The following is a 26266-nucleotide window of genomic DNA, read 5'->3' as shown; positions in this document are numbered from 1 at the left end:
GAGGGACCTGGTGAGATTCTCCGCCAGGTGAACACCAAGAACTTTGATGCTCTTAACGAGGAGCCATCGATGTTCAGCAGGGAGTGGTCACTCCGTGCCCTCCTTAAGTCAACAACCATCTTTTGTTTAGTTCGCATTAAGAGACAGGTTGTTGGCTCTGCATACTATTTAAATAATCTGCTCTTCCATTTTTCTTTCAAAGTGGATTACCTTGCATTTACCAACATTGTACTACATCTGCCAGACCCTTGCCCACTCACTTATCTATATCTCTGCAGACCCTCTGTATCCTCTGCACAATTTGTTTTTCCACTCAATTTAGTGTCATCTGCAAACCTGGAAACACTACACACAGTCCCCCTCTTCCAGATCGTTAATGTATATCAAATAGTTACAGGCTCAGCACTGAACCCTGTGGCACACCTCTCACCATTGATTGCCAACCAGAGTAATGGTCATGTATGCCAACTCTCTGCTTTCTATTGTTAACCAATCCTCTAACCATGCTAATACATCACCCCCAATTCTATGCATCCTTATCTTACAGATAAGTCTTTTATGCAGCAACTTATCAAACGCCTTCTGAAAATCCAAGTAAATAATATCCATCTGTTAGTTCCCCTCTATCCATTGCACTCAGTATATCCTCAAACAACTCCAGCAAGTTTGTCAACCAGGATGGATCCATTTCTTTCCAGATGCCTTGCTATTTCTTTAATGATAGCTTCAAGCATTTTCCCCAACTAAGGATGTTAAACTAACTGGCCTGTAGTTACCTGCCATTTCCCTACATCCTTTTTTGAACAGTGGCCTAGCATTTGCTTTCTTCCAATCCACCGGGATCTTCCCAGAGTCCAGAGCATTTTAGTAAATTATCTCCAAAGCTTCTGCTATAGCGTCTGCCATTTCTTTCAGTACCCTAGGAATGCATTCAATCAGGACCAAGGGACCTGTCTAACTTTAGGCCAACAAGTTTGCTCAGCACTGCATCTTTGGAGGTAGCTATTGTAATGAGGTCCTCGCCTGCCATTGCATCCATATCATCTCTGGCGTGTTGGACATATCCTTCACCATGAAAACCAGCATAGAATAGTCATTCAAAGCCTTGGCCATTTCCTCAATACCCAATAACAATCCCCTTTCTCGTCCTCCAAGGGACCTATGTTCACTTTAGACGCCCTTTTCCACTTTATAGAATTATAAAAACTTTTTACTATCCATTTTAGTTTGATGCCTTCCTTTATTTCCTTAGTTATCCATGGCTGGCTCTCCCCACCCTTGCTGTTAACTGGAATATACTTTTGAACTCCAGAAAATCTCTTTGAAAGTCTTCCATTGTTCCTCAACTATCCTACCATAAAGCCTGTGTTCCCAGTTTGCCTTATCCAGTTCCATCCTCATCCTGCTGCAATCTTTGTTTAAATTTTGTACATTGGTATTAGATTGTACATTTGATTGCAATCTTGTACATTGGTATTAGATTGAACTATTGCACCCTCCATTTGGAAGAATGTCAGAGGACATTTAGGATCCATAATAATACTAAGGGCCCTGCACATACATCGCTCCTGATAACTGTCCCTGATGGATGGCAGGGATATCCCCACGATCCTTTTGGCCATTCTTCATCCTTCATAGGGACTTCTGGTCTGACGCTCTGCTGCTCCCATACCAGATGGAGATGCAGCTTATCAGGATGCTCTCAGTGGTGCTCCAGTAAAATTCAGTTAAGATGGGGGTGGGGATGAGGGCTTTGCTTACCTCATCCTCTCCAGGAAGTAGAGGTGCTGCTCTGCTGCCTTATTCAGGACGATGATCTGGAAGGACAGGGTCGGCTCATCTGTGATGTGAACTCCCAGGAACTTGGCGCACTTAACTCTCTCTCTGGATGAGCCATGGTTGTGCAGAAGCTGAAGGTTCATCTGCACCCTCCTAAAATTAACAGTCATATCCTTGGTCTTCCACACGTGGGAGAAAGTGTCATTGTCATGAGATGCCTCCCTTGTGTTCTTTGAACAGTATGACCTGGACCAGTCCAGCTAGTACAGCTGAGAGCTGCACTTCCTGCTGGTCTTCTGTAATTGTTTCTTACTGCAGTTTGCCATGTTCCCCTTTACCCCCCCTCCCACTCAACTATCATTGCTTTTCTGCTAGGCTTGGGATCTCTCAACCCTGGTAAGGAGAGAGCACAAACAGGCCTTTTGACCCTTTTCATCCATACTGACCCACCTGACTCTCTGAATGAGTAACAAGCCCTTGCTTTTGTCCTATATCTCACTAACCTTCTCAATCTATGTATGTCTAATATCTTAAACATGATTGTCCTTGCCTATTCCACTTTCTCTAGCAGCTCAGTCCACATACCCCCAAAACCTGTGTGGGCGGTTGTGCAGGAGAGTTGTCACTCACCTCATTACATTTCCCCTCTGCGTTAAATCACGGCCTGTGGCTTGAGACTCCAAGACCCTGGGAAAGCCACTAGCCACCCTATCTGTGCCTCTTGTGATCTTGTAAGCCTCTAATAATGTCATCCATCAGTCTCCTTGTTCTGGTTGGGTGGGGAGGTATTGAAATCCCTCAGCCTATCCTGTTTCCCAATAACTGGAGTCCTCTAGTCCAGCTGACATCCTTGTGAATCTTTTCTACATCCTGCCCAGTTAATGATACCCTTCCTATTGTATAGCAAACAGATGCACACAATGCTTCAAATGGAGTCTTGCCAACTTCTTATACCACAGTGACACGACATCCCAACCCTGTGTCACACGCCTCCATCTCTCTCCTCATCAGTTCCCCAAAGCTGAAGATACAATGTCCCTGTATCTCAGGTCTTTCAACCCTTCTCTTTCTCCTCCCCCCCCCCCCCCATTAACAAAAGAATGGTTGTACCTGTTGCTTTACCTTTTGAACTTTGCATTTCTAATGCCGTGACACCTCTGGCAAAAATGGATGCTAAGCATTTTACTAATTTGCATTCAATACTGTTGGGTTCATATATGGGAGGTTTTCTGTCTGGAGGGGGGGGATGGTGAGGGTTGGAGCGGAATGTCCTTTGACCTCTAACTTGACTAGTATCCCTGATGTCTAGTGGGTAGTGCAAAAATGCAAAAGTATTGAATGTATTCAAACATACAAGATCCTGTGGAAGCTTGACCGATGAGATTGAGATGTTTTCATTCGTAGGAAGGTCTCGGATATAATTAAGTGTCCAGTGTCTGGTTATTACAGGATGTTACTTCTCACAGAAGTTAATGATTCTCTGGAATTCACCACCTGGAGGGTAATGGACACAGTTTCAAAGTATTTCAAGTCTTTAAAGCTCACTCAGAGGGCGGTACAAGTGTGGAATGAGCTGTCAGTGGAAAGTGGATGTGGTACATGTTAGAGAAACTTGGAAAGCTAGAGGGTGCAAGGGGTATGGCCCTGATGAAGGAAAATGAGACTAGGCAGAATAACAGTTCAGCATGGCTGAAGGTCCTGTGGTGTAATGTTCAACACCTCTATGGAGGTGGATATAGATTTGGTAAATAGAGGAACAAAAGGCATTGGATAAATGGCAGAGAAGGATTAAAGCCATGTGCAATTGGTCACAGACCATTTGGCCCATCGAGTCTATTCCACTATTTCACGATGGCTGATCCATTTTTCTACTCAACCCCAATCTCCTGCATTCTCCCCATATCCCTTCATGCCCTGACCAATCAAGACTCTCAACCGCTATCTTAAATATACATGGTCTTAGTCTTCACAGCTGCCTATAGCAACAAATTTCACAAATTCACCACTCTACCCACCAAACTACCTCCCCTCCACCCATCTTCATATTATCTGCAAACTTTGCAACAAAGCCATCAATTCCAAACCATTGACATATAATGTAAAAACAAGCAATCCCAATCCTGTGGAGCACCACGACTCACCAGCAACCAATCAGAAAAGGGTCTCTCTTTTGCCTCCTGCCAATCGGCCACTGCTTTAGCCACGATAGAATCTTTCCTGTAATACCATGAGCTTATAGCTTGTGAAGGAGCCTTATGTGTAGCACCTTGTCAAAGGCCTTCTGAAAATCCAAGTACACAGCATCAACTGAATCTCCTTTGTCTATCCTACTTGTTAATTCTTCAAAGAATTCCAACAGATTTGTCAGGCAAGGTTTTCATTTGAGGAAACCATGTTGACTCTGGCTTATTTTGGCAGGTGCCTGCAAGTGCTCTGAAAAGACATTGTTAACTACCAGCTCCATATTTTCCCAGTCACTGAGGTCAGACTAACTGACCCATAATTTCCTTTCTTCTGCCTCTCCCTTCTTGAAGGGACATTTGCAATTTTCTAGTTTTTTGGAAATATTCCAGAATCTAATGATTCTTGAAAGATCATTACACTCAGCCCTTTCTTTCAGAATCCTAGGGTGTACACCATCCGGTCCAGGTGACTTCTACATTCCGGTCTTTCAATTTCCCAAGAACCTTCTCCCTAGTAATAGTAACTTCCCACACTTTGGCCTACGGGCACTCTGGAAGTTCTGGCATACTGTTAGTGTCTTCTACAGAGAAGACTGACGCAAAATACTTGTTCAGTCAATCAGCCATTTCCTTATCCCCGTTACTACCCAGCATCATTTTTCCAGCGGTCCATTACCCACTTTCACATCTTTTACACTTCATGTATCTGATGAAACATTTAATATTAAATATTAAATTTTATTATTGGCTAGCTTACTTTAGTATTCAATATTTACCTTAACTACAAACATACTTTGTAGTTGCCTTCTGTTGGTGTTTTTTTTTTAAAGCTTCCCAGTCCTCTAACTTCCCAATAATTTTTGCTCTATTATAAATCCTCTCTTTGGCTTTTGTGTTGGTTTAGACCTGTTAGCTTTGGTTGTGCTATCTTACCTTTAGAATACTACTTCGGGGTGTGTATATCCTGTGCCTTCTGAATTGCTTCCAGAAATTCCAGCCAATTTTGCCATCATCCCTGCCAGTAAATTTCCAATCAATTCTGGCCAACTTCTCTCTCGTCCCTCTAATTCCCTTTACTCCACTGTAATACTGATACATCTGACTTTAGCTTTTACCTCTAAGTTTCAGGTTGAATTCAATCATACTCTGATCTCTTGTCCCTTGAGGTTCTTTTACCTTAAGCTCTCTAATCCATTCCAATTGATTACACACCACCAAATCCAGAAATGCTGATCGCCTAGTGGGCTCAGCCATGAACTGCTCAAAAAAGCCATCTCATGGGCACTCTAGAAATTCCCCTCTTGGGATCCAGCATCAACCTGATTTTTCCCCAGTCTTCCTGCGTTTTGAAATACCCCATGACTATTGTAATATTGCCCTTTTGACATGCATTTTCTATCTCCCGTTGTTATTTGTAGGTCACTTCTTTACTGTGGGGGTCTGTATACAACTCCCATGAGATGTTTTACCCTTGTAGTTCCTTAGCCTCTATCCACAACAATTCAACACCTTCTGACCCTATACCTCCTAATAATGCAATTTCATTTTTTACCAACAGGACAACACTGCCCTGTCTGTTTTCCAGCCCGTCCTTTCAATACAATATGTGTCCTTGGACATTAAGCTCCCAGCTATAATCTTTCAGGCATGATTCAGTGATGCCTATGACATCATACATGTCAATCTGTAACTGGACTACAAGTTCATCTACTTTGTTCTGTGTTCTGTGCACATTCAAATTTAACACCCTCCATCCTGTATTTATCCTTTTCAATTTAGTCCATCTTTTACATTGCAAATCATCCTGTTGACTGCAATTTTGCCCTATTATCAGTCTCTCCTTGCTAGGAGTCTCATTACGCACTGCTTCTGTTTGTAAACCATTTACCTGATCCTTAGCACTATTACTCTGATTCCCGTCCCCCTGCCGAATTACTTTAAATCCTCCTGAACAGCTCCAGCCAACCTGCCTGCAAAGATATTGGAACCCCACAGGTTCAGGTGTAACCTGCCCCTTTTATGCACATCAGACCTTCCCCGGGAGAGGTGCCAATGATCCATAAATCTGAGCCCCTGCCTTGTACCAGTTCCTTAGCCACATGTTCACCTGCCAGTTCATCCTAATTTTATCCTCACTGGCACATGGCACAGGCAGCAGTCCAGACATTACTATCTTGGAGGGCCTGTTTTTCAGCTTTCTACCTAACTCCCAAAAATCTCTCTCCAGGACCTCTTCACCTTGTGTCACTGGTGGGTGGGGACAGGGTGAGTGCACTATCCCTGATCTTAGTTCCTTATGTTCCTGGAGTAGACGAGAAAGTGATCACGGAGCTGCAGGTGGGCTGATGCTGGCCTTTCTTGTAATGGGAAGCTGGAGATTGAGGCTTGGAATGGAGCGGGAGTGGCGGGGGTGGCCTGAGGAGATGACAGTGTAGACTAAGTCTCTGAAGATGAAACATCTGATTGACGAACATTACTGTTAATAGCACCTGTCACCTTGTGTGGCATTTCTTATCTCCTTCATTTTTTGGTGCTGATGAAGGGTCTTGGTCCAAAACAACTGTTTATTCAAAGGTTTCAAAGGTACATTTAATGTCAGAAATGTATATAATATACATCCTGCTATGTACATACTGTACATAGACACTGCCTGATTGGACTTTGTCCAGCATTTTGTTATACTGCAGGTGTTACAGTTGTCCCCTAACGTGCTTGTTTATATTGGGTTGTGTTGAATTATGGAGTTTCTCCGGATGCACTCTCTTTTTCATTTTTGGGTCTCCCATAAGTCACGAACTTCTGAGAATTGGAACTTGCAGTTCTGGTTTATTGCCATTCAACCACACATGTATACAATCAAACAAAACATTTCTCCTGGGCCAATATGCAAAACACAGTATGTCAGACTTCCTACCCTGCAAAAACTCATTTCAGGGAGGTAGCACCATCAATTTGCGGGAGACTCCCGGAACTTCTGCGGCAAGTGGGATGTCTGCAATAGAGTAGCTCCTTAGCAGCCAGCCAGCTAGTTTAAATAACGTTAGCTATGCTAATAAATGAATGACACCTGTTAAACTTGCTGCAACATGTCTCTTACATGGGCAAAAGAAAAGTCACTTGCAAACAGTGCAGCGAGCAACACTCTCATTATTTTTGACCCCTATTAGGCAGAGGTACACTTTAGTGCAGTCTGGGCTGAAGTATATTTTCTATTTTGGAACACTCTGCCACGGTCCCCCTCGTGCACCCTGCCCCTCAAATCAATTTCTGGGATATTGTATATAATTTGCAGGCATCAGGGAGTCGCTATCAATATGCAGGAGATTCCCGGAACTTCCGGGAGAGGTGGGATGTCTGGTACATGTAGTTACGATCCGGCACACAATCACAAAATATTAGCACAAGTCCCTGAATGGAATGGCCTGAAGATTGACATGTTGGCATAAAATGTAAGGTTTATGTAAGGCAGTATAATGTCATTGTCACTATTATAATAAAACAAGTATTTGTGTAAATGTGTGAAATAGCTGCAATAAGGGACCAGTCAGAGATTCACTGTGCCTTCTTCAGCACTGGAGCCACGTGAACACCTTCTGTTGGGATGTTTCCATGATTGCACTTTTTAAAAATTTTTTCCCCAGTGAGTTGCATCCTGCCTACTAAAATTGGGCCAGATCTGCTGATGACTGGCAGGTTGCCTGAACTCGCTGGCCACACTCCTGTGGACCGGCTATTCCTGACGGTGTGCCCCTTTTTTTAAGTCTCTTCAGACTGCAAGAAGTCCCAGAATCTTGATGTGAGAAAACTGATGTGTAAAATCTGTCTGAAGGATAGATTTGGAGGTTGCAGCAAGGCCAAACCTTGCCATAAAGGGCCCTTCCCAGAACGTGGATTTGCTATCCCATTGATCTGTCCTCCAACTCAACCTACTGGCAATAACCATACCGATACTTGGGGCAGCACCCTAGTGTAGCAGTTAGCATAATGCTTTGCAATGTCATATAACCATATAACAATCACAGCACGGAAACAGGCCATCTCGGCCCTCCTAGTCCGTGCCGAACGCTTAATCTCACCTAGTCCCACCTATCCGCACTCAGCCCATAACCCTCCACTCCTTTCCTGTCCATATACCTATACAATTTTACCTTAAATGACACAACTGAACTGGCCTCTACTACTTCTACAGGAAGCTCATTCCACACAGCTATCACTCTCTGAGTAAAGAAATACACCCTCGTGTTTCCCTTAAACTTCTGCCCCCTAACTCTCAAATCATGTCCTCTCGTTTGAATCTCCCCTACTCTCAATGGAAACAACCTATTCATGTCAACTCTATCTACCCCTCTCAAAATTTTAAATACCTCGATCAAATCCCCCCTCAACCTTCTACGCTCCAATGAATAGAGACCTAACTTGTTCCACCTTTCTCTGTAACTTAATTGCTGAAACCCAGGTAACATCCTAGTAAATCGTCTCTGCACTCTCTCTAATTTATTGATATCTTTCCTATAATTTGGTGACCAGAACTGCACACAATATTCTAAATTTGGCCTTACCAATGCCTTGTACAATTTTAACAGTACATTCTAACTTCTGTACTCAATGCTTTGATTTATAAAGGCCAGCGTTCCAAAAGCTTTCTTCACCACCCTATCTACATGAGACTCCACCTTCAGGGAACTATGCACTGTTATTCCTAGATCTCTCTGTTCCTCTGCATTCCTCAATGCCCTACCATTTACCCTGTATGTTCTATTTGATTTATTCCTGCCAAAATGTAGAACCTCACACTTCTCAGCATTAAACTCCATCTTCCAACGTTCAGCCCATTCTTCTAACCGGCATAAATCTCCCTGCAAGCTTTGAAAATCCACCTCATTATCCACAACACCTCCTACCTTAGTATCATTGGCATACTTACTAATCCAATTTACCACCCCATCATCCAGATCATTTATGTATATTACAAACAACATTGGGCCCAAAACAGATCCCTGAGGCACCCCGCTAGTCACCGGCCTCCATCCCGATAAACAATTATCCACCACTACTCTCTGGCATCTCCCATCTAGCCACTGTTGAATCCATTTTATTACTCCAGCATTAATACCTAACGACTGAACCTTCTTAACTAACCTTCCATGTGGAACTTTGTCAAAGGCCTTGCTGAAGTCCATATAGACTACATCCACTGCCTTACCCTCGTCAACATTCCTCGTAACTTCTTCAAAAAATTCAATAAGGTTTGTCAAACATGACCTTCCACGCACAAATCCATGCTGGCTACTCCTAATCAGATCCTGTCTATCCAGATAATTATTAATACTATCTCTAAGAATACTTTCCATGTCAGCAAAGGGAAGGTTGGGGTTCAATTCCTGCTGCTGTCTGTGAGGAGTTGGTGTGTTTTCCATGTGGGTTTCTTCCGGGTGCTCAGTTTCCTCCCATAGTCAAAGATGTATGGGTTGGGGTGAGTAAACTGTGGCATTGTTGTGTTGGTGCTGGAAACATACCAACACTTGTGGGCTGCCTCTAGCACATTGTCACTGTGTGCTGATTATTGATGGAGTTGATGCAGTTCACTGTTTAATGTACATATTGCAAATAAACCTAATCTTTACCTTTAAGAACTAAAACCAGGTACTGTATTACCACTGATTAGTAATTAGTAAACCTGGTGGAATGGCTTCTACTGAGAGGAGAAGGGGCAAAGGTGGGTTCCTGGTGCCATCAAATTAGTTACTTCAGGCAAATGGGGCTCATCAGCCGTGGTTGGCAGCTCATCTAGGAGAAGGAAAACGCTGATTTCAAACCGCTGCTGCCTTGCAGCTCTACCCACACGTGGGGAAGGCTTCGAGAGCAAACCCCCGAGGGAAAAATCTGGAGCCGGAGCCTCTAAGGCAGTCCGACGTTGTCAACACTGGCAACTCCAGCGACACCACTGGTGCCAAACTGTATCAGTGTCTGATGTTCCTTTGGGTTCATCAGCTGTGTGGAGTTTACACTGGGAGCAGCTTCTCTCTCCGTATTGTACTGCCCTGGCTTGTACATTATGTAGATAGTAAGGACTCAACATCCGTGGTCAAAACTCACCAATAAAGGGCCTCCATCTACTGTAAACTGGGGTTCCTGAATGCCTGACATTGAGCAAGGCATGAATGTGCTACTTAAAGATTAGCTTTATTTTATTTAGGGATACAACATGGAACAGGCCTGTCTCGCCCAATGATTATCTATTGATGGTACCCAATGAGTGCCATCGACTCGTGTTGACCATGAGTTCTCCATAAGATCTTCGTGGCAAGATACGGGCCTTTCTTCCACACAATACTGCTGCCCATGTTGATACCCAGCTGGATTCAAACTCACGACTGTCGACCTTGAATTCCAGTGCTGATGCCACTATACCACTGGCCGGCTGGCCCAGCCCATCTATTACACCTAGCCTAAACACGGAACAATTTACAATGGCCAATTAACCTACTAACGTGTGTCTTTGGAGTGTGGGAGGAAACTGGAGCACCTGGAATGGGGAGAATGTACACACTCCTTACAGAGGACACTGGAATTGAACTTCAAACTCCAGTACCCTGAGAATCATTGTGCTGTCTGCTACTCAACTGTGGTGCCCTCTATTTGGCACATACAAGTTAAAATGTACAAGTGAAATTTGACTTTTGCTTCATATCATAGGATTGCACAAGTGTTACCATGCTTCTGGTGCTGCCATAGCTAACTGACTAACCCTAACCCATACATTTCTGGAATGTGGGAGGAAACCAGAGCACCCAGATGAGAGCCATGTGTTTGTGGGAGAATTACAGACTTGGACAGCGGTGGGGTTCGAACCCTGGTCTTGGAGCTAGCATTGTAAACTGATTGAGCTAACTGCTACATTACCATGCTGTTAGCTTGCACCCTCTCAAAGCAGCTGTGCTAGTTTCAACTGCCGCTGTTCTGCATCGGGAAGATTCCTCTTGTTAATCTTAATGTGACCATCGGGATGGTGGGGTGGAGATGTCCCTTCCAAAGAAGGTGCAAGGCAATCCTTCCTTCTGCTAGCCTGCAGGTCACCCTTGGGCAAGGTGTAGCACCTGCTTAGCCCCCTGATCAGGGTCACATGATTCCATAGGAGCAGGTGATGGATGGATCTACAAACAGCCAGTGGTTATGCAACTAATGCCTGGCAGACAATGTCTGATCGTCCATGTCATACAACACGACACATGATGATGATGACCATGACTGTAAGATATGGGAGTGGAATCTTTATGAAGAGCTTGGTGTCTCAGTGACATTTCTCCCCACCTTTATCACTGAGAAGTGGTCACTGAAGCCTCTGGTTGGTCAACCATGGGCGTTGCGTCCCATCTGTCTGTGAAACGCCAGCAAAGGCAGTATGATGAGTTGTTGCCCATGTAGCAAGCTCCCCCTCTCCACGCAGCTGAATCCAGAGGAGCAGCAGAGATCAGTACAGTTTAGCACCAGCAGCATTGCAGGGGTTGACAGTCAGTGTTGAACTCAACGTAAGACTGCCTTAGGGACTCCAGTTTTGGACTTTTCGTTCTGGATTTACTCCTGAAGCCTTCCCCACAAGTGGGTATAGCTGCAAGTCAATGGAAGTTTGAGATCAGCATTTCCCCTCCAAGATTATCTGCCAGCCATAGCTGATGGGGCCCCATCTGCCCAAAGTGAATGATTTTAAGATGCTAGTAACCTGCCTTTGGCCCTTCTCTGGTCTGTGGAACCAGTACCACCATGCCCAGTAGCTAAGTCACGCAGGAAGACCAGGAGGGGGACTTGGTTTTCAGATTCCATTTGAGATGCACGTCATTGGGAGTATTTAATAGGTAGCGGGAGCTGTTTCCACCCCCCAATCACACTCCCCTCAGCTATAACAACTTGAAGGAGAAATGGTCAGGGAATAAGTAAACAAGCATAGGTGGGCTCTGCTTGGCAAATCTTAAAAGGCCTGTAACCAGCAAGATGAATTTGGAGCACCGCTTGACCAGAAGCAAAATTCAAAAGGACAAAGAATGCAGGACTGAATGTGCTGTATTTAAATGTATGTGGCATTTGGAATAAGGTGGACAATTTCATGGCACAATTAGAGATTGGTTAGTATGACATTGTGGGCATCACTGAGTCGTGGCTGAAAGAAGGCTTTTGTTGGAAGCTTAACGTCAAAGGATATACTTTGTATTGAAAGGACAGGCAGGGAAGCGTAGGCAGTGGTGTGGCTCTGTTGGTAAGAGATGGAATTACATCTTTAGAAAGAGGTGACATAGGGTCAGAGAATGTTGGATCTTTGTGGGTGGAGTTGAGAAATTGCAAGAGTTTTTAAAAATAAATTATGGGAACTGTATATAGGCCTTCAAATAGTAGCCAAGCTGTGGGGTTGAGATGGCAAAGGGAGCTGGAAAAGGCTTGTAACAGGGTAATGACACAATTGTAATGGGGGACTTCAACATGCAAGCAGATTGGGGAAAATCAGGTTGGTGTCACACTGCAAGAGGGAATTGTTGAATGCCTACAAAATGGCACTTTAGAGCAGCTTGTGCTTGAGCCTACTTTGGAAAAGGCTATCTTAGATTAGGTGTTGTGTAATAACTCAGATTTTATTAGGAAGCCTAATGTCGAGGAACACTTAAGAGGCAGTGATTGTAATATGCTTGAATTCGTACTGCAATTTGAGAGGGAGAAGCATAACTCACATGTATCAATATCACAATGGAATAAAGGGAATTAGAGGCATGAGAGAGGAGTTTGCCCAGGTGGATTGGAGAGGGATACTGGTGGGGATGGCGGCAGAGCAGAGATGGCTGAAGTTTCTGGGAATAGTTCACAAGGTGCAGGATAGATGTGTCCCACAGAAGTTGTTTACCAAAGGCATGGGTAGGCAACCGTGGCTGACAAGGGAAGATAAGGACTACATAATGCCAAGGAAAGGACATATAAGGTAGCAAAAGTGAGTGGGAAGTTGGATGATTGGGAAACTTTTAAAATTCAAGAAAAAGGCAACTAAAAAGCTTTAAGAAGGAAATAAATGAAATGAGGGCAGACTAGCCAATAGTATAAAACTGGATACCAAAAGTTTTTCTGAGTGACATAAAGAATAAAAGGGAGGTGAGAGTTGATATTGGACCACTGGAAAATGATGCTGATGAGGTAGTAGCGGGGAACAAAGAAATGGCAAATGAACTTAATGGGTATTTGCATCTGTCTTCCCTGTGGAAGACATTAGCAGTGTGTCAGGGAGCAAGAGTGAGTGCCATTGCTATTTCAAAGGAAAAGGTTCTAGGGAAACTCAGTCTTGAGGTGGATAAGTCACTTGGGCCAGATGGACTACATCCCAGAGTCCTGAGAGGTTGCTGAAGATATAACAGATTCATCGATCATGTTCTTTCAAGATTCACTTGATTCTGACATAGACCCAGAGGACTGGAAGATTCCACTCTTTAAGAAGGGAGGAAGGAAAAAGAAAGGAAGTTGTAGTCCCGTTAGCCTAAATTCAGTGGTTGGGGAAAGTGTTGGTGTCTATTATTAAGGATGAGGTTTCAAGCTACTTGGAGAATAATGATAAAGTCAAAGTCGGCATGGTTCCTGTAAAGAGAAGTCTTATCTGACAAATCTGTTAATTCTTTGAGGAAGTAACAAGTAAGGTGGACAAAGGAGAGGCAGTGAATGTCATTTCCTTGGATTTTCAGAAGGCATTGGATAAGGTGCCACACAAGAGGCTGCTTAACAAGATAAAATCCTATGACGTTACAGGAAAGACACTGGCACAGATAGCATAATGGCTGACTGGCAGGAGGCAGCAAGTGGGAATAAAGGGGCCTCTTCTGGTTGGCTACTGGTGACTAATGGTGTACAAGGATCAGTATTAGGACTGCTGCTTTTCACATTGTCAATGATTTAGATGAAATTGCTTTGCGCAAAGCTTGTGGATAATACAAAGAAATGTTGAGGGGTAGGTAGTGCTGAGGAAGTAATGCAATGGCAGCAGGACTTGGACAAATTGGAAGAATAGGCAAAATGTGGCAGATAGTGTTGGGAAATGTATGATAATACATTTTGGTAAAAGGAACAATAGTGCAGACTATTATCTAAATGGGGAGAAGATTCAAACATCGGAGATGCAGAGGGACTTTGGAGTCCTTGTGCAAGACTCCAAGAAGGTTAATTTACAATTAAAGAAGGCAAATGCAATATTGGCATTTATTTCAAGGGGAATAGAATATAAAAGCGAGGAGATAATGCTGAGCCTTTACTAGTCAGGCTGCACTTGGAGTATTGCCCACAGTTTTGGGCTCCATATCACAAAGGATTTGTTCTCATTGGAGAGAGTCCAGATGAGGTTCAAGAAGATGATGCCGGGAATTAAAGGCTTAACATATGAATGACATTTTGCAGCTTTAGGGCTGTACTCACTAGAATTTAGAAGAAGAATGTGGGTTGGGGGGGGGGGGGGTGTGATGGGGGTATCCAGAACTAGAGGGCACAGCCTCAGAATTGAGGGGTGATCCTTTAGAACAAGGTAAAGAGGAAACTTTTTTTTTGCTGTTTTTAGCCAGAGTAGTAAATGTGTGGAATGCTCTGCACTAACTGGGGTGTGTGTGTTTAAGGCGAAAGTTGATAGTTTTTCTGATCAGTCAGGACGACAAAGGATATGGCGAGAAGGCAGGTGTATGGGGTTGTGGGATCTGGGATCAGCCATGATAGAATGGTGGAGCAGACTTGATGGGCTGAATGGCCATAAGACAAGTGTTGAATTAGGCTGTTCAGTCCATCGAGTCTGCTCCACCATTCCATCATGGCTGACTTAACTGCCCCAACCCCATTCTCCTAATAGCCTCTGATGCCATCACTTAGCAAGAACCTCTAAATATCCACTTTAAATATACCTAATAACTTGGCCTGCACAATGTCTGTGGTAATTAATTCCACAGATTCACCACCCTCTGACTGAGAAATTCTTCATTTCCATGCTAAAAGGACATCCTTGTATTCTGAGGCTGTGCCCTCTGGTCCTAGTCTCCCCCACTATAGGGAACGTCCTCTCCACATCTGCTCTATCCAGGCCTTTCAACATTCACTCATTCAATGAGCAATCCCCCTCCCGACCACCTCACTTTACTAAACTCCAGTGAGTACAAGCCTAGAGCCTGTGGGAAGATTAGGGCTAATGTTGCACAAGTTTCATTTGAATGTTTGTTTTTAAGGCTACGTGTTGAAACATTTGCTTTGTTGGTTCCTCTTAAGATAGCAATGCAGTGTCCGGTGTGCTAGCATTGTTCTTAATGGTGTTCAATAGTACTATACTGCTGAAATCTAAATATTTCCCATTCCCTCTGGGGCTGTTTTGCTTGTCGTGTTTAATTTGTAATTGGAGCCAGCGTAGTTATAGAGAGATTGCCAGGGGAACATGGGTTTGATAGCGATGACATAGTACATTACAAGTCGAGTTTGGAATGTAAAATGCCACCGGATCTCAAATATATTCTGGCAATCATTAGTCAAGTGAAATGTTTACTGAATTCTAGAAAACGTTGTGCTGTTTCACTATGACCAAATGCAAGAATTTAACTTCCCCCTCCCCACACCTTACCTGTTAAATACTGATTTCAATTTTTGTATCTAATATTTTCAGGTTTAATTTTTAAAGTCCCTTAATTTTCAGTGCCTTTCACTCATTTCTGGATTGAAACTTAATAGTTTAAATGAATATTACTTGTTTACTTTGACAAGGATATTCAGAGTAACAGTGCTGGAGGAATTCAGCATATCTGCAGCATCTAGAAGAGGATAAACCTTCCCCTTCTATTCTGCATTCTGGCTCCTCACTTGCCCCTTACCTTCTCATCTGCCCATCTCCTCCCTCTGTCTCTCCTCTTTCCCTTTCTCCCATGATCCACTCTCTCCTATCAGATTTCTTCCTTGTGCCCTTTACCTTTACACCTATCACCTCACAGCTTCTCGCTTCATTCCCCTCACCTACCCACCTACCTTCTGTTGACCTCAAACAACAAAGACATGATTTTCTTTAGCTTAAACAACTTTACTTTTTCTGTTAACGTTTGGTACACAGGGGCTGCCATTTTCTTACCCACAGCCCCTGTAGCCCTTCGTGCAAATTCCCATCGCAGGGAAAGTACACATCCCAACTAAATGTTCACATAGCCCAAATGAGCAGAACTCAACACCTCCCATCACCTGCAGGTCTGTACTCCTTCCCCCTCCCCACCCCATCTAATTCTGGGTTCTTCCCCTTTCCAGGCCTGGTGAAGGGTCTATGCCCGAAACATCAACTGTTTGTTCCTATCTGCATAGATGCTACCTGACCTGCTTGAGTTCCTACAGTATTTTGTGTTGCTCTGGATTTCCAGCATCTGCAGAATCTCTAGTGTGTATATATAGATTATATTTTCAAGTTTAATAATAATTATTTAAAAAATTAAGTACACTTTCACATGTCATTGGTTCCTGGAATGAAGCTTGCTTCATAGTTAAAATGAACTTTGGAGATCCTGGCTGTCAAAGCAAATCAGCAGGTTGTTTTGAGAAGATGGCTTGATAACAAGTTCTGAAAAGTTACAATTTACAAGTAGTTTAAACGGAGTCTTTTACGCTTTAGGTTTTCTTCAATAGAAGCCAAAGCACTTTTTCTGCACTTTTCGAACATTCTGCCTGCTAAAAATCTTGGGTTCCGGTTTAAAATGTTGCACTGATGCCCAGCACCTACTTACAGGCGGCAAAAACAAAGGAAGCTACTATATAACTTACTAATAACCCTTTAGTAATGATCAACACTGACAATGGAGAGATGAGCAAAGGGTGGTCGTGAGAAGTGGAGGTGCAGGGAAGGCCAAGTCGGGAAGCAGAGTTGCAATATCCCCAAGAGCAAGAAGGTCCTGATGTCTGATCAATTCTCGAGTGCTGGGCTGTGCTGGAAAAGCCGGTATGGGTCCCAGAGAGGTCAGCGAGGAACGACGCAATGTTTGGATGATTTAAGTGTCAGGCCAGATGGAAAGACCTCTGGTCCTGACACCTTGATGAGGCTCGGGCCAGTTTTGCTCCCAGCTCCACGACGTTTACTCAACTCGACACCGAAATGCAGTGCCAGCTGCAGTGATACCTGGCTTAGCTCCTGTGCACTTGCAATGTCTACGTGGCTTTGCAATGAGCTAAAGCTGGGGCCTGCTCTGGCTGCAGTGATGTCTGACTTTGTGTCTTTGGTAAAACTTCAGTTCTGAATGCTCTTTGCTTTGTTCTCTCTGTGCATTGGGTGTTTGTTTTTTTTTTAATGGGTTCTTTTGAGGTTTCTGTTTTGTGGCTGCCTTTAAGGAGATGAATTTTACAGTTGTATTGTGTGTGTGTGAATATGTACTTCGTACTTTTGCACATTGAACTTTTGAAATTCAAGGGTCATATGGTAACACACAAAATTCTGGAAGAACTCAGCAGGTCAGGCAGCATCTGTGGAGAGGAATAAAGAGGTGATGTTTCAGGCTGAATCTCTTCATCAGTCAGATGTTTTAAAGCTGATAGTTCGTCCATAACTTGCTGTACTTGAAGCTTGAACCAAGTAACGCTGGTTTTAAATGGCAACCTTTTTCCAACACTCAGTCACATTAGAAGTTGCTTCTGTTATGCAGTGGTGTCCCATGATTTTAATAATTGCTGTGTTTTATTTTTATGATCTCATTCCTATCTTCAAATTTTATTTGTAATGATGTGATTAGATGCTGATTAAATGTGGGTTTTAGCTTCATGGCTTTGTATGTAATTGCATAGTCATGATCTCATGCTTATTAGAGAACCAGATTAGTGACATGGCTGTATATAATATCTATAAACAAATTTTACATTTGAAGTTTATTCCATTAACAAAAAGCAAAAACATTTGAATGAATTAAGTAAATCTTAATTGAAGATGTGAAACTACTTTGCTCAATCTTATCAGAATAACTTTCTTAATGGAACACATTAGCATGTAGTCACTCTGCCAACTGAACTTCAGAACATTTATACAACTATGACCTGTGGTTTCACATTCTTCATTGCTGGAAGGTAGCACGTTGACAGTCACATGATTGGTCTTGACCTTTTCTGCTTCTGGAGAAATCAAACCTGGTAAAACCTGATGTTCAGCCTTGCCCCTTGGACATGGCAGGTGCCACAGTAACCTATCGGTTATCATGGTGTTATCACAGTTCGAGGCACTCCAGAGTTCGGAGTTCAATTCACAACGGACATCCAGCACGTCTCGGGAAAGGACAACGTCGTGGCGGACGCACTCTCCAAACCAGCTGTCCAGGGGGTGGACTATGCAGACCTGGCGGAGGCGCAGCAGGCAGACGACGAGATGCCCAGCTATAGAACCGCAGTTTCTGGTTTGCAGCTGCAGGACTTCCTCGTAGGCCCAGGTGATAGGACCCTCTTGTGTGACGTGGCTACCGGCCGACCTCGCCCCATTGTCCCGGCAGCCTGGAGGGGGCGAGTTTTCGACTCCATACACAGTTTGGCACACCCATCTATCAGGACAACTGTCCAGCTGGTCTCCAGCAAGTTCGCGTGGCACGGTCAGTGAATGGGCCAGAACGTGCACGCAGTGCCAAACAGCCAAGGTGCAGCGGCACACCAAAGCCCCGCGGCAGCAGTTCGAACCCACCCACTGGAGGTTCGACCACATTCATGTGGATATCGTGGGCCCCCTACCAGGGTCCCGAGGAGCATCCTGATGTATGCACCTTTGCTGTCCAGATGTTTGAGGGTTAAGTGAAAAGCCAATGAAATAGCATCTGCTGTGGACTTGTTGTGCCAGTAGGCAAATTGGGGCAGATCTAATTCACTTCTCAGGCAGGAGTTGATGTTTCATCTGCAACCTCTCAAAATATTCATCGTAGAAGTGCTACTAGATGATGGTCTTTGAGTCAGCTGACCATGTTCTTTAGGCATTAGTAGAATTGAAGCCTACTTGAAGCAGGTGGGTACCTCAGACTGCTGAGATGGGGTCTCGGTGAGTACTCCAGCCGGTTGATCCGCACAGGTTTAAAGTACTCAGCTGCCTATTCCATCTGGGCCATCTTTCTGTGTGTTCAGTCTCCTGAAGGTGGCTCTTGCATCAGCCTCAGACTGAACTCACAGGATCATTGGATCTGTAGGAGTTCATGACTGTTCCAACGTGCATGTTTTGATGGTCAAAGTGAGCATAAAAGGCATTAAGCTCATTTGGAAGTGAAGCCTTGTGTGTGTCACTTAATTTTACTTTGAGGTGATAGCATTCCAGCCTTGCCACAGCTGTTGGGCGGGTAAACCCCTGTCAGAAAATAACCTGTCCCAACCCACATTTGTCAGATCTTTCTGATACCATCAAAATTGGCCTTTTTCCAATGTAGAATCTCAGCCTTTTTCCATATTTACTTTGCATCTGCTGACCTTAATGCCATAAGTTTTGGTGTTCCCCTACACAAAGTTCAGTCACCTGGCCTGTCTCACTCCTAGTAGTATCAATTGTGTATTAAATGTGTAGCAGTTAATTGGAGCACTATCCCTCTTCCTGAATAGGCCATACATAAGTTGTTTCTAATGACTCTCTTAAACCATGACGGTCAGATGGTTGTCATTTTCTGTTGAATGTTGACATTCTAGCCACACAGACTCTGGAATATTTGTTTTGTAGAATCCAATTTAAGACTTTGGTAAAATTTGTAACTATTAGCTGTGACACTGAAAACTGATGCTAATGGACTTCTCTCCTGCAGGACTTTGTCTATCACTTCATCGCCTTTGTGTTCTACTTTGGAGCCTCGCTGCTTGAAGCTGCCACAACAGCTGCAGCTACAGAACCCGGAAGCATCAACGGGACTGCAGTTAAATTTGTGACGGCTCTAACTTTTCGTCAATACAGTATCAATGTTGTTGCCACGGTAAGTTTTAAATCTCAGCAATTCAGATCAAACCAGTAGGGAGTTAGGATTTTCTCTAATTGGAATCTGTAACCTACAAAGTACAGTGGATTCTGGTTGGTTGGGCCATCAGTTAATCTACGCATCTGCTTATTTGGAACAAGTAACTGAGGAAATAACAAGGATACCTTACATTTGGGACTCTATCTTGCCTAATTGGGGCAGGAAACTGTTGCTGAACAGTCTCTAACTAGCGTCAGTCGTATCAGTGACTGTTAGATGCTACACTGTGGTTCAAGTGGACAATTTTTTAAAGTGGTGTTAGTTACATACTGCTTGCATTCAAAAATAAGTTATTTATTTTGGTCACTCTCAGTTTCTGAGAAATAAGACAATTCAAACTTTTTGCTCACTGCAATTTCAAGTATTCAGGCTTAGATCCCAGAAACAGCTGGCCACTTATATGGCTGTTAGACACTGCATATGCTTTGAGCAAATGGTTTTTAATTATCATTTAGTTGCATGTGCTTAGGTTATTCATCTGAGTCAACAGATGCTGATTTTTAAGTGATTTTGATTATTTTTTATTTTGAAGGCAGACTGATCTTATTCATTTACAGTCAATCGGCAGCATGTTTGGCAAAGTATACTGAATAAATTCCTCTGTCAATAGCTAATACATAGCTTTATAGTATTGTGGTAATACTGGTAATGTTAAGTCGATCAGCATTCTAGATGAGGCCTCTAATTGGATTAGATGTTGACTCTGGAGTCAACTCTGTCTCTCTGACTCTCTGTCTAGAGGTCTGTGACTGAGGTGCCTCGAACTGGTGCTGGGTCTGTTGTCGTTTGCCATCCATAAGAATGGTCTGGATGATAATGTGATTAACTGGATCAGCAAATTTGCAGATGACACCAAGATTGAGGGTGTAGTGAACAGCAAGAAAGACCATCAGACCTTGTAGTGGGATCTAGACCTGCCGAAAAATGGCAGATGGCATTTTAAGTTTTGCTCTTCAATGGGACAGCCAGGGTAGGTTTTCTAAAATGAACAGTCGGGCACTCAGGAGTGCAGTTGAACAAAAGGATCGAGGAGTACAGGTCCATAATTAATTGAAGGTTAATTCATTGTCACGGGTAGATTGTGTACATTGCCTTCATAGATCAAAATTCTGAGTACAGGACTCGGGATGTTGTGTTTAAGTTGTGTAAGATGTTGGTGACACCTAATTTGTATTGTGTACGGTTTTGGTCACCTACCTACAGGAAAGATGTCAATAAGTTTGAAGGAGTACAGAAAACATTTACAAGGATGTTACTGAGTCTGGAAGACCTGAGTTATGAGGAAAGATTGAATAGGTTTGGACTTCATTCCTTGTAATATAGAAGACTGAGGGGAAATTTGATAGATAAACAAAATTGAGGAGGATAAATGCAACAGGCTTTTTCCACTAAGTTTGGGGTGAGACTACAACCAGAGGTCACAGGTTAAGGGTGAAAGGTAAAGCTGTTAAAGGAAATGGGAGGGGGAAGCTTCATTCAGGGTTGAGAGTGTGAAGCAAGCTGCCGGCACAATTGGTTCATGCAAGCTTAGTTTCAACATTAAGAAGTTTAGATAAGTACATGGATGGTAGTGGTATAGAGGGATATGGTTGAGGCGCAGGTCAATGGGAGTAGGCAGGTTAAGTGATTCAGCACGGATTAGATGTGCTGAAGAGCCTGTTTCTGTGCTGTACTTCTATGTGCTACTGCAAAGTTTTTTTTTACAAATGAGAAAAGCAACAGTGATATTTCTTCACTATTCTTGGTTGGTGCGGCTGTAACGAAACTCAATTTCCTTCGGGATCAATAAAGTATGTCTGACTGCTGTCTGTGTGATCTAAAACTGAAATGACTGCAATATTTAATTTATTTTGTGTTTTTTGTCATTGTTTCAGATATTTTCTTTTGTCGTTACCCTGTGTTATGCCTGCAGTTTGGTTCTTGCTTTAAGAAGATGGAAACTGTAACTGACAACACATGAACTGTATGGAATGAAAGGTGGCTGGATTGATTTCATTGACACCAGTTACGTTCTGGAAGATTTCACAAGACCAGGGTGATCCTTTCATAGGCCAAGTCTGTTTTGTACTGAAGTTTTTTTTTTGCAGTAGTGGCTTTTGTTAATAAATCCGTAACTTTTTTCGATTATTTTCAGTGTTAAGATCTAAAACGTGTGAAACAATAAAAGTTTCCAATCTATCTGAATGTTCAGTGATCAGTGTGTTTGTCTAACAGTTATAGATTTCACAATATTTAAATACAGTATCAGTTTATGTACAGTAAGAACTTTTGGAAAATGAATCCTATAGATAAAAATCAGCATTTTTCTACTTCCGTATGTGTTCCTCTGAACCATGGTCACTAATGCTTGTGAATTTTCATATTGCATAATCTGTTTATTTACACATTTAATCTTTACACTCCAGTCCATGGGTAAATACAAAGTATTGCAAAACAAATTTGAAAGGTTTTCATCGTTCCACTTATTTTACCATTTCCTCATGGGTGAAATGTAAAGAACTTCTTTTGCAATGCAACTCTTTAGAAATTAGCCTTCTGTATTAAATGTTAGTTAAAATGAAATTTTTTTGTATAATTGATATTCTCTGGGATCAGTCATAATGTTATAAGGGTTTACTATTAATCTGTTGAATTGTTTCATCTTAAGTCTTTTTACTGAAAAATTATTTACATATTTACACTTTATAATCCCTTTGGTTTATTTACCACAGAACCTGAGTGGGTTCTGAATGTTGAGCATGGTTTCCTTATTAAATTTTTAGATCTCCTGCTTTTGAGAATAACTTTTCAATCCATTCTAGAATTAAAAGCCATTCCCATTGTCTGGTTTTCATGATGTGATTGAAATTTTTAATTCAACCACTACAGCATAAGCCCTCTACATCTGAGATGCGAGACAAACTAATGGAAGAGCAGATGTTTTCTTTCTAGACAAATGAATGATTTCATAATTTTTGGTTGCAGCCTATTTGTTCAACCAGAAAATTGGTTATGTAGTATTATTGTGGTCTGCTGATTCATCTCTGAATAAATTAATCTGTTTACCAAGTACTTCATCTCTCAAACTTTGCTCAGTTCCAAATGAATTTCGAGCAGCTGAATGAAAACCATTCATGCAAGCCAAATCTTCCCAAACTTGTTGCCTTAATTTCAAATTGTGTATATAGTTGTTTTCCTGCTTCTGATTTTTCCAATGTTTTTCCTAATCTTTTGTTTTAAAGAACTTGCACTGAATAAAAGTAGTACTCTGAAATATTCTGTTCATTGGATTGCTGCTTCATCATGTTCTTGTTATCAAGGGGAGTGTTTTATAACCCTGCCTTCTTTGGTTTGGGGGGTGGTTTGTGAAGATCTAGTATTTTCCTAGCATATGATGCATAAACTCTTCTCAGGCTTCCAGCTGGGTCCAGGTGTCGATTATAAATGACATTGCAATGACAAACTCTGTCATCTTCATCAGGGATGATGCTGTGGTATGTCTAGTCCAGTGGTATATATACTCGACTTCCATCGTCCTCACCCTGTCAGGTTTCTACTGTCCCACCTTGTTTAAAATTGTATTCCAGTTCTTAGAGCAAAACCTTCATCTTTGTTGAAATTCTTGTTCTCTAATCTTATTTTAATGGCTTCCTTTACCAGTTGGTCCCAAATGCCATTGGAATGGCACAGTAGTTCTGTACTGTCAGTCAATCCTGTGGTCACTGCATAAGCAATGCTCTGCTGCAAGTGAATACACCACCTATTCTCCTTGATGCGGGTTTCCATCGTGCACCCCGACTGGCCGATATACGTTGCTCTGCGTTCACAGAGACTCCTGTAAACAGCAGCCGTTCTGAGTCCCCAGGTCCTTGTTTGTTTATGGAAGGTGTTTATCTGGTATTTCTTCAGGGTCCTGGCAATCCTTACAGAAACCCCGGAAATAAAGGGAAGAAGAGTGGTAGTGACAACCCTCCTCATTTTTAGGTTTCCTGGTTTTTCCATCGGCCCTTTTAAGGATTGATTTCCTTCATCTTGTAGCCATTCTTTAGGATTATTATGCATAATCTTATTTCCTGATGGAGATTCTCTGGGTGTGAAGAAGTAGAAAGAACTGCTGTGTAGGGAGGTGTGATGGTGTTATTGTTGAGGAATTAGTCCATCTGAGTATGTTTCTGATAAATGGCATGCCTGAAGCTACCATCCAATTTCTGTTGTATCGGTACTTCCAGGAATAGGAGGTAACCATTCTTCTCCATCTCCATTGTAAATTGAATGTTTGGATGTAGTTGTTCAGATGGTTGTGGAATTGTTGGAGTGTGTGGAGTCCATGAGGTCACACTATGAAAGTCTAATCTTCATATCTGAAGAAGCATTTGGGGTGTAAAGGCAATGAACTCAGAGCCCTCTCCTCTGTCTTCCATGTAGAAATGAGCAGTAACTAGTGATCAGGATGATCCCATGGCCACTCCATCTGTTTCTACATACAGTTCCCCTTGGAGGGAAAGTATGTACTGACATTGGAGAGGCTTCAGAGGAGATTCACAAGAATGATTCAGGGAATGAAAGGATAATTGGTATGTGTTTGATGGCTCTGGGCCTTAACTCACTGGAATTCAGAAAGATGAGGGGAGATCTCATTGAAGTCTGAATGTTGAAAGGCCTAGTTAGTGGATGTGGAGAGGATGTTTCCCATGGTAGGGGAGTCTAGGACCAGAGGGCACAGCCTTAGAACAGAGGGAAGTCCATTTAGAACAGAGATGAGAAGGAGTTTCTTTAACCAGAGGGTGGAGAATCTGTGAAGGCCAGGTCATTTGGTATATTTAAGTTTGAGTTTGGTATCATACAGATCATTGATATAGATGACCAACAATGATGACCAGTATCAAACCATGCAGCATTCCTCTAGTCACAGGACTCCAGTCAGCGAGGCAACTATGTACTCCACTCCCTAGCTTCTCCCTCAGAGTCCATATCTAATCCAATTTACTACCTCATCTTGAATGCCAAGTGACAAAACCTTCTCAACCAACCTCCAGTGCAGGATCTTGTCAAAGGCCTGGCTAAAGTCCATGTGAATGATACCCACTGCATTGCCATCATCATCCCTGGTAAATTCATCAAAAAGCTCTACAAGATCAGTTAGGCATGATCTACCAGTCACAAAGCCATGCTGACTATCCTTAATCAGTTCCTTATATCTGGTCCCTTAGAATACGTTCCAATATCTTACCCACTACTGATGTCAGACTCACCAGCCTATAATTTCCTTGCTTACACTAAAGCCTCTCTTAAACAACAGAAACAGTAGATATCCTCCCATTATCTGGCATCTCACCTGTGGCTAAGGATGTTCTAAATATCTCCATATTATTCTGTCCCTCAAGAAGACCTCAACCTTGTCATGGTTTGGAGGCTTGTGTGCCTCAATGACCTGGAGACCTACACTGGTTGGAGACAGGGCTTTCTGCTTTGCCTCTTGGTAGGGTCGCCCATGCTAAACAGGGTAGAGGCCAGACTAAGAGTGGTCCACTGGTCTTCAAAATTCAGAGGTTCCGCTCAGGCTAGCAACTGACTGGTAAGATGAAATTCTTACGGAAACAACTCTTACAGTGAAAACCAGGATGAAGCTACTGACACAGTGGAAGAAGCCCTGCATACTGTTCACACAGATCTGATCATTACACTGTTTCGAAATCCCTTAACTGGATCACTTACCAGCAAAGATAGAGAGGTCCATTGGAGTCTGATGGTACTATTTTTAAAAGTATTTATTGATAAAGGGCACAAAAATAAGATTAATGCAAACATACAGATAATATATGTCGTCAATACTAAATCTAAAGAGCGGGTATAATAATAACCAATAAGAAATAGCTCTATCGTTGTCTAGGGGATAATGTATTGTCCGATGGAAGGATAACAGTCACTATCAGTTCGTTCAAGCTGCAGCGTTGTTGGGTTTAAGAGTGATGCCGTTTAAACTTGTCCAGGTCTTTTATGATGCCAATCCGTGGGGTCAGGGGAGCGGATTCCCCCGTTATTAGCTAAAAGCTGTTGTCCGTGGTTCCAGCCACGGAATTGAACGCACTTGGCCTCCTTCAGACGACTTCCTGCTGTTACGTGGTCGCTGTACGTTTCTTCTGGTGCGTCTGAGGGCTGTTCCTACAGACCCTCTTTTATCCTGACTCGCAGGGTCGTAGATGTCAATCAGGTTGGGGGCGTGCACTCTCTCCCTCAACCAGCCCACTTTGCCTGAGGGCGTTCACGTAGTATAGTAGCTCAATCCACAAATTGGTCTCCAAGAGACAATGGCCATGTCCCGTAGCTTTACATCGCCGGGGAAACGAGCCA

General features: G+C 42.8%; 1 protein-coding gene across 1 annotated transcript in view; it reads left to right on the top strand.

Moving 5' to 3' along the window:
- mal2 (mal, T cell differentiation protein 2) overlaps window positions 1-23191 on the top strand; it is a 37174-nt gene extending 13983 nt beyond the window's left edge. The window contains exons 3-4 of the mRNA XM_059984847.1: window positions 19730-19894; window positions 21811-23191. Of these exons, the coding sequence (XP_059840830.1) occupies window positions 19730-19894; window positions 21811-21882 (237 nt within the window). The 3' untranslated portion in view covers window positions 21883-23191. The remainder of the gene's footprint in view (window positions 1-19729; window positions 19895-21810) is intronic.
- The last annotated feature ends 3075 nt before the right edge of the window (window positions 23192-26266 follow it).

The sequence above is a fragment of the Hypanus sabinus genome, chromosome 1, assembly GCF_030144855.1.
Source record: "Hypanus sabinus isolate sHypSab1 chromosome 1, sHypSab1.hap1, whole genome shotgun sequence".
NCBI lineage: Eukaryota > Metazoa > Chordata > Chondrichthyes > Myliobatiformes > Dasyatidae > Hypanus > Hypanus sabinus.
Note: the sequence above shows the minus strand (reverse complement) of the source record. Positions and strands in the feature narration are given on the sequence as shown.